The sequence below is a fragment of the Dioscorea cayenensis genome, chromosome 16 (genome assembly GCF_009730915.1).
Source record: "Dioscorea cayenensis subsp. rotundata cultivar TDr96_F1 chromosome 16, TDr96_F1_v2_PseudoChromosome.rev07_lg8_w22 25.fasta, whole genome shotgun sequence".
NCBI lineage: Eukaryota > Viridiplantae > Streptophyta > Magnoliopsida > Dioscoreales > Dioscoreaceae > Dioscorea > Dioscorea cayenensis.
Genome location: NC_052486.1, coordinates 17,980,320 through 17,990,042, shown reverse-complemented (window position 1 = coordinate 17,990,042; position 9,723 = coordinate 17,980,320). Strand labels below are relative to the sequence as shown.

At 37.3% G+C, this 9,723-nt stretch overlaps 3 protein-coding genes across 5 annotated transcripts; 2 read left to right on the top strand and 1 right to left on the bottom strand.

Moving 5' to 3' along the window:
- Positions 1–1,608: 1,608 nt before the first annotated feature.
- On the top strand, positions 1,609–3,611 carry LOC120278986 (pentatricopeptide repeat-containing protein At5g66520-like). Its single transcript, XM_039285796.1, has 2 exons — positions 1,609–3,223; positions 3,523–3,611. Exon 1 carries the CDS (start codon positions 1,629–1,631, stop codon positions 3,216–3,218), a length of 1,590 nt encoding a protein of 529 aa, XP_039141730.1. The 5' UTR covers positions 1,609–1,628; the 3' UTR covers positions 3,219–3,223; positions 3,523–3,611.
- Positions 3,221–4,344, top strand: LOC120278987 (ribulose bisphosphate carboxylase small chain clone 512-like). Its single transcript, XM_039285797.1, has 3 exons — positions 3,221–3,678; positions 3,755–3,886; positions 3,976–4,344. Exons 1-3 carry the CDS (start codon positions 3,529–3,531, stop codon positions 4,210–4,212), a joined length of 519 nt encoding a protein of 172 aa, XP_039141731.1. The 5' UTR covers positions 3,221–3,528; the 3' UTR covers positions 4,213–4,344.
- Positions 4,345–4,516: 172 nt separating this feature from the next.
- On the bottom strand, positions 4,517–8,447 carry LOC120278985 (VIN3-like protein 2). 3 transcript variants are annotated; one of them, XM_039285792.1, is made up of 5 exons: positions 8,307–8,447; positions 8,043–8,141; positions 6,372–7,050; positions 5,993–6,300; positions 4,517–5,919 (listed from the first exon to the last, which is right to left on the bottom strand). In XM_039285792.1, the coding sequence occupies exons 2-5, from the start codon at positions 8,059–8,061 to the stop codon at positions 4,802–4,804; spliced, it is 2,124 nt and encodes a 707-aa protein (XP_039141726.1). In that variant the 5' UTR covers positions 8,062–8,141; positions 8,307–8,447; the 3' UTR covers positions 4,517–4,801. The 3 variants fall into 3 exon arrangements, with proteins under 3 accessions (XP_039141726.1, XP_039141728.1, XP_039141727.1); XM_039285794.1 differs by lacking the exon at positions 8,307–8,447 and adding an exon at positions 8,235–8,259; XM_039285793.1 differs by lacking the exon at positions 8,307–8,447 and having other exon boundaries at positions 8,043–8,195.
- Between the last annotated feature and the right edge of the window lie 1,276 nt (positions 8,448–9,723).

Genomic DNA, 9,723 nt, shown 5'->3' with positions numbered 1-9,723 from the left:
ATAGACTAAGATCAAATATATTATTTCATATAATTTCTACTAAATATTTTGTAGGTTTATCTCTTCTTCTATAATCCTCCACCATAAGAGCTTAATTCCTTATAAGGGCATATGCTAGTTTATATCATTTTAGTCAACTCTCTTTACTTGTCAATAATAAATATCACTCCTTATCTATTTCACATAAATTCATCCCTTAATTGGTACTTTCTAAGAATACCTAATTACATTTATATCATCATTTTTTTTTTCTACCGCGCCCATCTTTACATATGTTATTTTTTAACTGTCCAACATTCTAGCTTGTACATCATAATCTGTCTAATAACCATTTTATAAAACTTATTTTTGAATCTAAGAGACATTCTACAATCACGTAAAATTTCATAAGCTCCCTCTTCATTTTACCCAACTTACGTTAATCAATTTGTGACATCTTCATAAGCTTCTCATCATTTTTTATTATAGAACTTGTAAAACGAAAACTTCTACTTCTATCAATCTCAAAATCACCTACCCTAATGCCTCCTCCATTGATAGTCATAGTATTATAGAAGTTATAGTAAATACAATTAATATTATGATTATCCCAATATATATTATTACTAAAGTGTCAAACATGATAGACAAGATTTTACCGAACCTTGACACGTCCAACCATACTTTAAAGTGAAGTGTTTATACTTTATACTTGCATGTTTGGTCCCCCCATCATCTGCAGGGATTAGTTGTCCTTGGCCACGCTTCTTCATTGTGAGGGTGCAAAATTGCAAATGCTTTATGGTGATGGTTTTGGCTCTACTCCACCAGTACCTTTCTAATAATTGTCACACTTTTCTAATCTTCATTTATGACTCATAGGATATAATATATATATATATATATTTAATAGATAAATAAATATTTAAATTTAATTTATTACATACACTCCTGTAAAATTTATACTTACCCATTTATCTATTGATGGTGTATATATATACATATATATAAATATTATACCCTCAAAAATCCTTGTGATGCTCAATCATTGAAGTAACAGAACCAACAACTTTTGTACCGAGTTTTTAATACATACCATACATTACACTGTGCGGTTTAAATCTCGTGACGATCTACTTGCTTTTTATTTATTTATTTATTTATTGTTTTCATGACTATGATGGAAAGAAACAAAATATATAAAAAAAAGTCAAGAAAATGATATAAGAAAAAGAAGGTTTACCAATATACTCATTTGTTTTATCCATCTTATGCTCTTAATTCACAAATATTAATAATAATTTAATAGAATGAGAATCCATTAAAAAAAAAAAAGAATTTAAAAAAAAAACGATAGACACGCGTGAGTTGATTACGATAACGTGAGTTTAATTCCTCCATCAAGGATTCGAACCCTTATCACTCTGCACGCCACACGAGGCATTTTATTTTGGTGCCGTTAACTACTTGAACCAAGTGGCTTTGGGAAAAAAATTTCAAATTTATTCCCTTTTTTATCATAATAATAATAATAATAATAATAATAATAAGGGCTGAAAAAAAATTGAAATATTTTTAGGGACCTGTACCAAAGTTTACAGTTAAAAATAACTAATTTTCAAACATTTCTTTCATCTCCCGCCATCGGCATGAGAAGGCGCTTCTTCTCCAATGGAGCCTTCTCTCATCCCCCACTGCTCGCCATGCTCGAACGGTGGCCGAGCTCGCAAAAACTTGAACAAATCCATGCTCATGCGATCACTCTCGGCCTCTCCCGCTTCACCTACATCACCAGCCGGATTCTCGCCTTGTATGCTCTCCATAACAATGGCGTCATGCATCATGCCCACCAACTGTTCGACCTTATTCCCCAACCAACCATCTTCAACTGGAACACTATGATCAGAGGCTATTCTAGAAGCCGAGAGCCTGAAACCGCTCTGCGGGTGTATATGGATATGAAACACAGAGGTGTATTCCCGAATATGCACACTTTTCCCTTTGTGGTTAAAGCTTGTGCTTGTTGTTTGTCCTTGTCGCAGATTCATGGGCAGGTTTTCAAGTTTGGTTTTGATCTTGATGTATATGTGACTTGTTCTTTGATCAAGTGTTATTGTGATTTGGGAGAGTTGGAGCTTGCTTGTCAGGTGTTTGAGGAGAATTCAAACAGGAATGTTGTTTGTTGGACAAGCCTTTTAACTGGATTTTGTGTGAATGGGCTTGTGGACAGGGGTCGTGATGTGTTTGATCGAATGCCTGAAAGGAATGAGGTTGCTTGGAGTGCAATGATTGCCGGGTATGTTCAGAACAAGCGGTATGATGAGGCGATTGAATTGTTCCATGTGTTGAGAAAGGATCATAATTGTGTGAAGTTCAGTGGCTCTCTTCTTGTGAGTGTTTTGACTGCCTGTGCCAATTTAGGGGCTTTGGAAGAAGGGAAATGGATTCATTCCTATCTAGATTCGAAATCTGAATATGGGCTTGAGCTAGGAACTGCCCTCATTGACTTTTATGCAAAATGTGGCTTGATAGAAGCAGCAAAGGAAGTCTTCAGTAAGATGCTTAGCAGAGATGTGACGGCCTGGAGCGCCATGGTCATGGGCTTGGCTGTTAATGGATGTTGCCATTCTGCATTCCAGGTCTTCTCTGATATGCAGAGGAGTAGAATAAGACCGAATGCAGTCACTTTTGTTGGTGTTCTTACCGCTTGTAGTCATGGAGGGTTAATTGATGAAGGACAGGCTTACTTTGAAGACATGCAAAAAGTTTACCGGCTATCACCCACAATTGAGCATTATGGTTGTATGGTTGATCTATTAAGCCGTGCGGGGAAAACACTAGAAGCCGAAAAACTGATTCAGAGCATGCCAATGGAGCCTGATGGGGCAATTTGGGGTTCATTGCTTAATGGATGTTTGATGCATGGGCACATTGAGCAGGGGGAGAGAGTGGGAAGACATGTGATTGAATTGGATCCCCAGCATTGTGGAAGATATGTAGGACTGGCAAATGTGTATGCCTCCATGGGAAGATGGGAGAGTGCTCTCATGGTGAGGAAGACGATGAAACAAAGAGGAGTTATGTCAGCTCCAGGGTGGAGTTTGATCGAGATGCATGGCATCAGCTATCGTTTTCTAGTTGATGACCGTAGACATCCTTGTCATGAAGAGATATGCAAAATGCTGAGCTATCTTTACAGTGAAATGGTATATGATCAAAGTGAAACAGATGATCTTTAACACAGGTAAATTTTCCAGCCATTTTATTTCAATTTTGCATTTTCATTATCAAAATTAAGAACATATGTGCATGATTGTGATCTGCAGTTAGGGACAGGTATGTTAGCAAACTAAGACTATGTTCTAGAATTAGCGTCTGATCTATATTTCTAAGATAAAGATTGAAGTGAAAAGGCTTCTGATTCCTTTGCTTTCTGTTGCACTCTCTAACCACCTTTGTCTCTTTCCCCGACTTCCTGCATATACAACTTTGATAACACCCATACTGCAAGTCTGCAATCCTCCAACCCTCTCTTTGTTTCAGTAAAAGATGTCGACCAGCTTTGCTTCAGCGACCATTCTTGCTAGCTCAGTCTGCATTGGCCAACGTTCTGACACCAGAAAGCTATTTCTGACGAAGAGAAATGTCAGGTGGCAAGAGAAAACCATTTCCAATGGCTCTAGAGCATACTGCATGAAGGTAAGCTTGTAAACCATATCCATATTGTTAATAAACCAGCTTTGATTCGCATGTTTAATGGTCCAAATGGCGCTAGACATGGAACCCAATCGACAACAAGAAGTTCGAAACGTTGTCTTATCTTCCACCCCTCACCGAAGATTCAATAGCAAGGGAGGTTGACTACATGATCTCAAAAGGATGGGTACCTTGCTTGGAATTCGATGAGGTAAAAACTAATCAGAATCACAATTATTGACAAAACTGCATATCAAGTTTTAGTATTACCAACCAGTTGTATGATATCATTTGATGTAGATGGGGAAAGTGCACAGGACCAACAGCCAAATTCCAGGCTACTATGATGGGAGATACTGGACCATGTGGAAATTACCGATGTTTGGGTGTGTGGATTCCTCGCAAGTGCTACGAGAGATCCAGGAATGCAAGAAGACATACCCAAATGCATACATTCGCCTCTTGTCCTTCGACAACAAGAAACAATGCCAGTGCATGTCCTTTGTCATTCAGAAGCCATCCAATGGCATTGCCTAAACAGAACAGTCTCTGTGTACCAAAGTCTGATCTTTTGTTCTTGATGAAAATAAGGTGTCACTAAACTATTAAGTGCTTACTTTTATCTCTAAGATTCCAGAAAACCACTTTGTATGAATAATGTGACAGGGTGTTTTGTCTGTCAAAATATATAATTTCTTAAGTATTTTTATAGGGGTCTATAAACAGCATTTGTCGTATGTATCTTAACTTACAATCACATCAGCTGATATCAGTGGGCCAGACAAACTCAACACTCAGTTTTAATGTGTAACTGAAGCTCAGTTACATGTAACACCAGTGATGTTATCCCCAACAATTTATTCTACTGAAAGAAATGATTCATTAAAAATTCTAGTAACATAAAAGAGATTCATAAGTTAGGATAGAACAGAAATAAAACAAGAGCTTCAATCAATGGAAGCTATCAAAGTTACAGACTAAAGGTTTAGACGTCAATGAACTACTTTTATAAATTAAAAGGGAATTGCCGATCGGTAAAATCAAATGCCTAATGAAGAATTAACATCGTCAACTTGCATTGAAAGAATTCGCGCCAAAATGTTACCGATTGGATTGCAGAAAAGAATCAATGCCAAAGCTGCATGCAGAACCCGGTTGGTGCATGTAGAGGCCTCTTGCTACAAACAGCTTCGGAAAAGGAGTCAACGAGCTGCCCTGCAAGGCTTCCAGGATCATCGATCAGAGTGTCCACATAAACACTGACAATCTTTCGCTCTTGTGCAGTTGCTCGCAAGCTGAACCAAGTGAGGAACTTCACTCTAAAGTTAGTCTCGATGTGTCCCTCGCATTCCAGCCATCTGATAACCTTGACACAATACTGGTACTCTCCTTCTAATAATCCATCTTTGGGACAAACTTCTTCGCATTTCACCCCAGCTCTCTTCTTTGATGAACTTCCAGCAAGTGGCTCCTTTTCGGGTTTTGTAAGTCTTCCTGAGCCTTCCTTGAGAGTGTCCATCCAGCGGGGAGTGGCAGGCAGTGAGGACTCAGTTTGTTGATAAGGAGCAACCACAATCTCATTTCCAATTGGAGCATTGGACTCATTATCTGACTTTGGAACATCTGACGTCTGGTCGGAATCCCTTTGAGACTCTGTTTGTATAGTTGAATTGGGATCTTCATCTAATGCTGATGCCGATGCTGAAACCGAAAACCTCAGAGGCCCCTCTGGCTCAGCAGCATTCAAGTTTTTTGACTGCTCTTCAACTTTGCAGACATCCTCCGGCAGTTTCTCCAAGTCAAGGACCTCAGGCTTCTCACTATAACCGAAACAACTATCTGGTGACTTGTTCAAGTCTGTATATGCAATGGTATTATTAGATTCATCTCCTTCCGACGATGGGTTCGAGTTTGACAGGCCACTGCTGCTATTTTCTTTGGGAAGTCGATGACTTTTTACTCTGATTTCCCACTTGTCCAACTCCCTTGTGTTCCCAAAGGCAATCACTTTGAACACATATTCATTACCTGGAGTGAGACCGGTAACTACAAATCTTCTCTGAGGCTCATAGATGGTGCAGTCTGGTTCCACCGGGTAGTCTGCATCAGCCTTTCTATGCCACAACACATAGCTAATTAACTCTTGAGATGATGGCAACCGATCTTCGGAACCCAATACAACAGTAACAGATGTTGATGAAACATCTTCGACTTTAATGAAGTCTGGAAGCATCAATCCCGGTTCTGCATAAAAATGAAATGAGAAAACCAGAGACAACAACAGTTTTCAATCATGCAAGTTTACAGAGAGATGTACTCTGGATCTGAGAATCAGGTGGCAGGTTGGCGGACTGCAAGGAGTCAAGAGACACCACGGCACGAGCACACAGCTTTTGTACTTCAGCGCCAACTGGAAGACGGTTGACAATCCCTCGCGCCATGTTCAGCAAACCATTAAGTGGCCCGACTTCAGCTTCTAACTTCTTCAAAGCTTCATCAACAGTGTCATGCAAGCTCTGATACTTTTCAGTCATGTTGAGGAGCTTATGACTCAGATACACGCGATAACACAGCACATCCACTCGTCTCGCATCCTTTGCAATCATTAGCTGCTTCCTCCAGCATCTTCATAAGAAAAATAAAATCTCATTTGCAATGAACAAACAAAAACTTTAAGCAAAAATTAAATAAATTACCCGAGCAGGTCATTCACTTTTCCACAGTACGCACAGTAATAACTCCCATCTAGTTTGGCACATTGATCACTCTGTGAAATGCCGGATTTTTCATGCTTAAGAACACATTCAAGATGACATGACATGCCACAAGCATCTTCCCGAGATGGTGTCTCTGGGCTGCAAACTAACCACAGGCTAGGATCCTTATTGTCATCGTACTTGTGACAAAGACAACACGAACAACGTTTGCAAAACGAATCCTTGATGTTTATAGTAGCTCTGCAAGCTAAATTAGCGCAGTAACGAACAACATTAAAAGCCTCACTCTCATTGTTCGCTGTGAGATTGTTTGCCCCAACAGGAAGACGAGAAGGATGATCACTCTTTCGTTGTCTTTTTGATTGAGTCTGCTGGTTGGATGGGGGAGGGTGAGGAGTGGATTCCACATCATCCGCATGTTCACCAGGTTTCTTCTCTGAGACAATTCTGAAGATATATTCTATCAACTTCTGCTTTGTCAAGCCAGTATACTTCCTCTCTTTTCCCATCTCTGCACAAAGGATTTCCAAGAGGTCTCTGCGGCTCCATTTTTGTAGTTTTTCTGGAGCACTCTCCGGCCATTTTGCCAACTCATGAATCAGATCTCTCCTTTCCTCAATGGTCAGCAATCGACACTTGGATGGATCAAGTACAAATCCTAGGTACATGTAACAAAAACAATAAGTGCGAGGAGTAGATGTGAGAAACTAAAACCATACATAAAAGATCAAAGAAAGAGCACTGAGTATTATTTAAAAAGAATACTCAAGAAGGAAAGTTGATTCGAATGAGCAAACTATACAAAGGCAACGACAAGAAGCTGAAGCCAAAACCATGCACATATTTGTCATAAAACATAAAACCAAAAATATTTTGCTATCAAACGAAATCTTCAAGATGCATATGCATGCCATTCACTAAACCAAATGGAATTAAAAACCACATAAATGCTTATATTTCCTATCTTTCAACATATATTTCATGACAGAGTGTTCAAACAATTGCATGCAAACTACACAAATATTAAGGAAGTGTTATAGTCACACATTTTACTTTGGAATAACATGGTACAACTGAAACAAGTTTATATTAGAAAAACAAAGAAACTATTCAAGAACAAGTAGCAAGCAAGCATCAACAAGGAGAAAAGAGAAACTGAGGCAATTAACAACATAAATTCCAACCTTGTAGATTCTATAAACCTTTTTCACAATTAATTCATTACAACAAGTAATTCCAGATCGCTCATCAGAGAATGAGGCTTTCATCTTTCTCAATCTCTACAAAACATTGCCTGATCTTTAGATCAGAACACCACAAAAGAAAACAGAAATTTCATGAACAAAAACATCCAAAAACAAAAATGAAAAATCTAAACTTTTGCACATAATCACTAACAAAACCCCTCCAAATCAAACCACGACAAGCAAAATATCTCAACATTATGAACAAAATCAATGAAGCAAACAAAGCGGAGAAAACCACCATCAGAAACGCCCAAAAATCCAAACTTTAAGAAACAAAACGTGCCCTTTCCCTCAAAAATCAATCCCAAACCCCAGATCAAGCGCTTCCCATCCATCAAAATCCATCCTTTTCAACACCAGAACAGCAAAACCACATGAAAGAAGAAAGAAAAGTGATGCACACCAGAGAAAGGAGGATCCATGGCTTGTTGTCTCAGCTCCTCACCCCTTGCATTACCCTCCTCCTCTCACAGCACCAAAACAGCCCCCTTTGCTCCTGAAACTGCCCAACAAAAGAAGAACCTATAATCTCCCAAAAGAAATACACAAACATATAAAAATATAAATATAGTCACAATTAATGCTATATTTATACATCTAGAGAGAGAAATAGAGACACACACACACATAGAGAGAGAGAGAGAGACAGAGAAAAGATGATAAGTACCAACAAAGGAATCCATGGCTGACCAGGTCCCTCTCTCCCTCTTCTCTATGGTCTTTGAGATTTGGGCCAAAGAGCTAAAAAAGAAGCCAAAAGGGTAGAATTACTTGTTTATTTTAATCATGCTTTTGAATTCTTAACAACAACCCATCCATATTATTGCAACCAATCACTGCAAGTTACTTTTATTTATTTATATATATATATATTTAATTTAATTCAATTTAATTTTATTTTTTTTATTTTTTTTTAACCAGTGGTAGAGTTTGCATGGACTGTGGAGAGAGAGAGAGAGAGAGAGAGAGAGAGAGAGCTTGCTTGCTTGCTCTTCTGGTCCCCTCCCTTACCTTTCTTGTGGTGTGTGTGTGTGGAAGAGAGAGAGAGAGAGAGAGAGAGAGAGGGAACTGTTAACCTTTTCCTTGTGATGCCTCGTCACATTTCATTTGTTGCCGTATTATATTCTCAGATATTATTTACTAATTTATTTATTTTTACTCACTAACTCAAATACATGCACATATTTACGTGTGTGTGAACAGGTTGTAAAGAGGAAACCACTTTTGATAAATTAACACTGATTTTTTTACATAAAATATTTACATTTTTATTATATATTCCTATGATATGTGTATATATTTTTTATATGATTTATTTACCTGATATAAAGATAATAATAAAGAATATGTGGTGCTTAACTTAAGTGATGCGTTGTAAAATATATATATATACACACTAAATTTGACCGTGGTCCGGTAAGGGATGGTTGTTGTTCATTTAGGTTTATTTTTATTTTTATTTTTATTGAAAAGCACACACATGCACACACTCGCACGCACACACACGAAGTGAGAGGAAAAAGAAAAAAAAACCTGGCCATCATATAGAATTATTCTACATGAATAACTCTCTCAATGTCAAAACTAGTTTTTTTTATTCATCATGTATTCTTTTAAACATCTCGGAAATATTTCCAACTTGTTGGTATTTTTTTTATTATTTAATTAATATGTATGTATAATTATATGTTGTACCTTTCCATGTTTGTGATTGAGATGTTTTAAGTTCAAGCCTTTCATTTTTTTTGGGTCACATTTGAAAATTCTATAAGAGTAATACCTCTTATTTTTTTTCTTCAGAGTTGCATGACGAAGGGATTATATCTAGAAGGTCAATTAAGTCACCGTAATTGGTGCACCACCATATCCATTTGTCATTTACTTTATCATTTGTCAACTTCAAAAATTATTATTATTATTATTATTATTATTATTATTATTATTATTATTATTATTATTATATGTTAAAAGCTTAGTAGTATATTGATTGATTAATTTATGTATTTATTTTCTTAGCTAAAAGACTAAATTGTTAAATGTAAAATTATATGTTAGTTAAGTTTACATGTGAAGATCTAGCTTTA

What these genes read in the sequence shown, in the direction of transcription:
- LOC120278986 (XM_039285796.1), top strand. Translation starts at nt 1,629, where the DNA reads ATGAGAAGGCGCTTCTTCTCCAATGGAGCCTTCTCTCATCCCCCACTG.
- LOC120278987 (XM_039285797.1), top strand. Translation starts at nt 3,529, where the DNA reads ATGTCGACCAGCTTTGCTTCAGCGACCATTCTTGCTAGCTCAGTCTGC. An exon ending in CTAGAGCATACTGCATGAAG is followed by an intron (nt 3,679 to 3,754) that starts GTAAGCTTGTAA and finishes AAATGGCGCTAG; the next exon opens with ACATGGAACCCAATCGACAA. An exon ending in CTTGCTTGGAATTCGATGAG is followed by an intron (nt 3,887 to 3,975) that starts GTAAAAACTAAT and finishes CATTTGATGTAG; the next exon opens with ATGGGGAAAGTGCACAGGAC.
- LOC120278985 (XM_039285792.1), bottom strand. An exon ending in AAAGTGAATGACCTGCTCGG is followed by an intron (nt 6,301 to 6,371) that starts GTAATTTATTTA and finishes TTTCTTATGAAG; the next exon opens with ATGCTGGAGGAAGCAGCTAA. An exon ending in ACCTGATTCTCAGATCCAGA is followed by an intron (nt 5,920 to 5,992) that starts GTACATCTCTCT and finishes ATTTTTATGCAG; the next exon opens with AACCGGGATTGATGCTTCCA.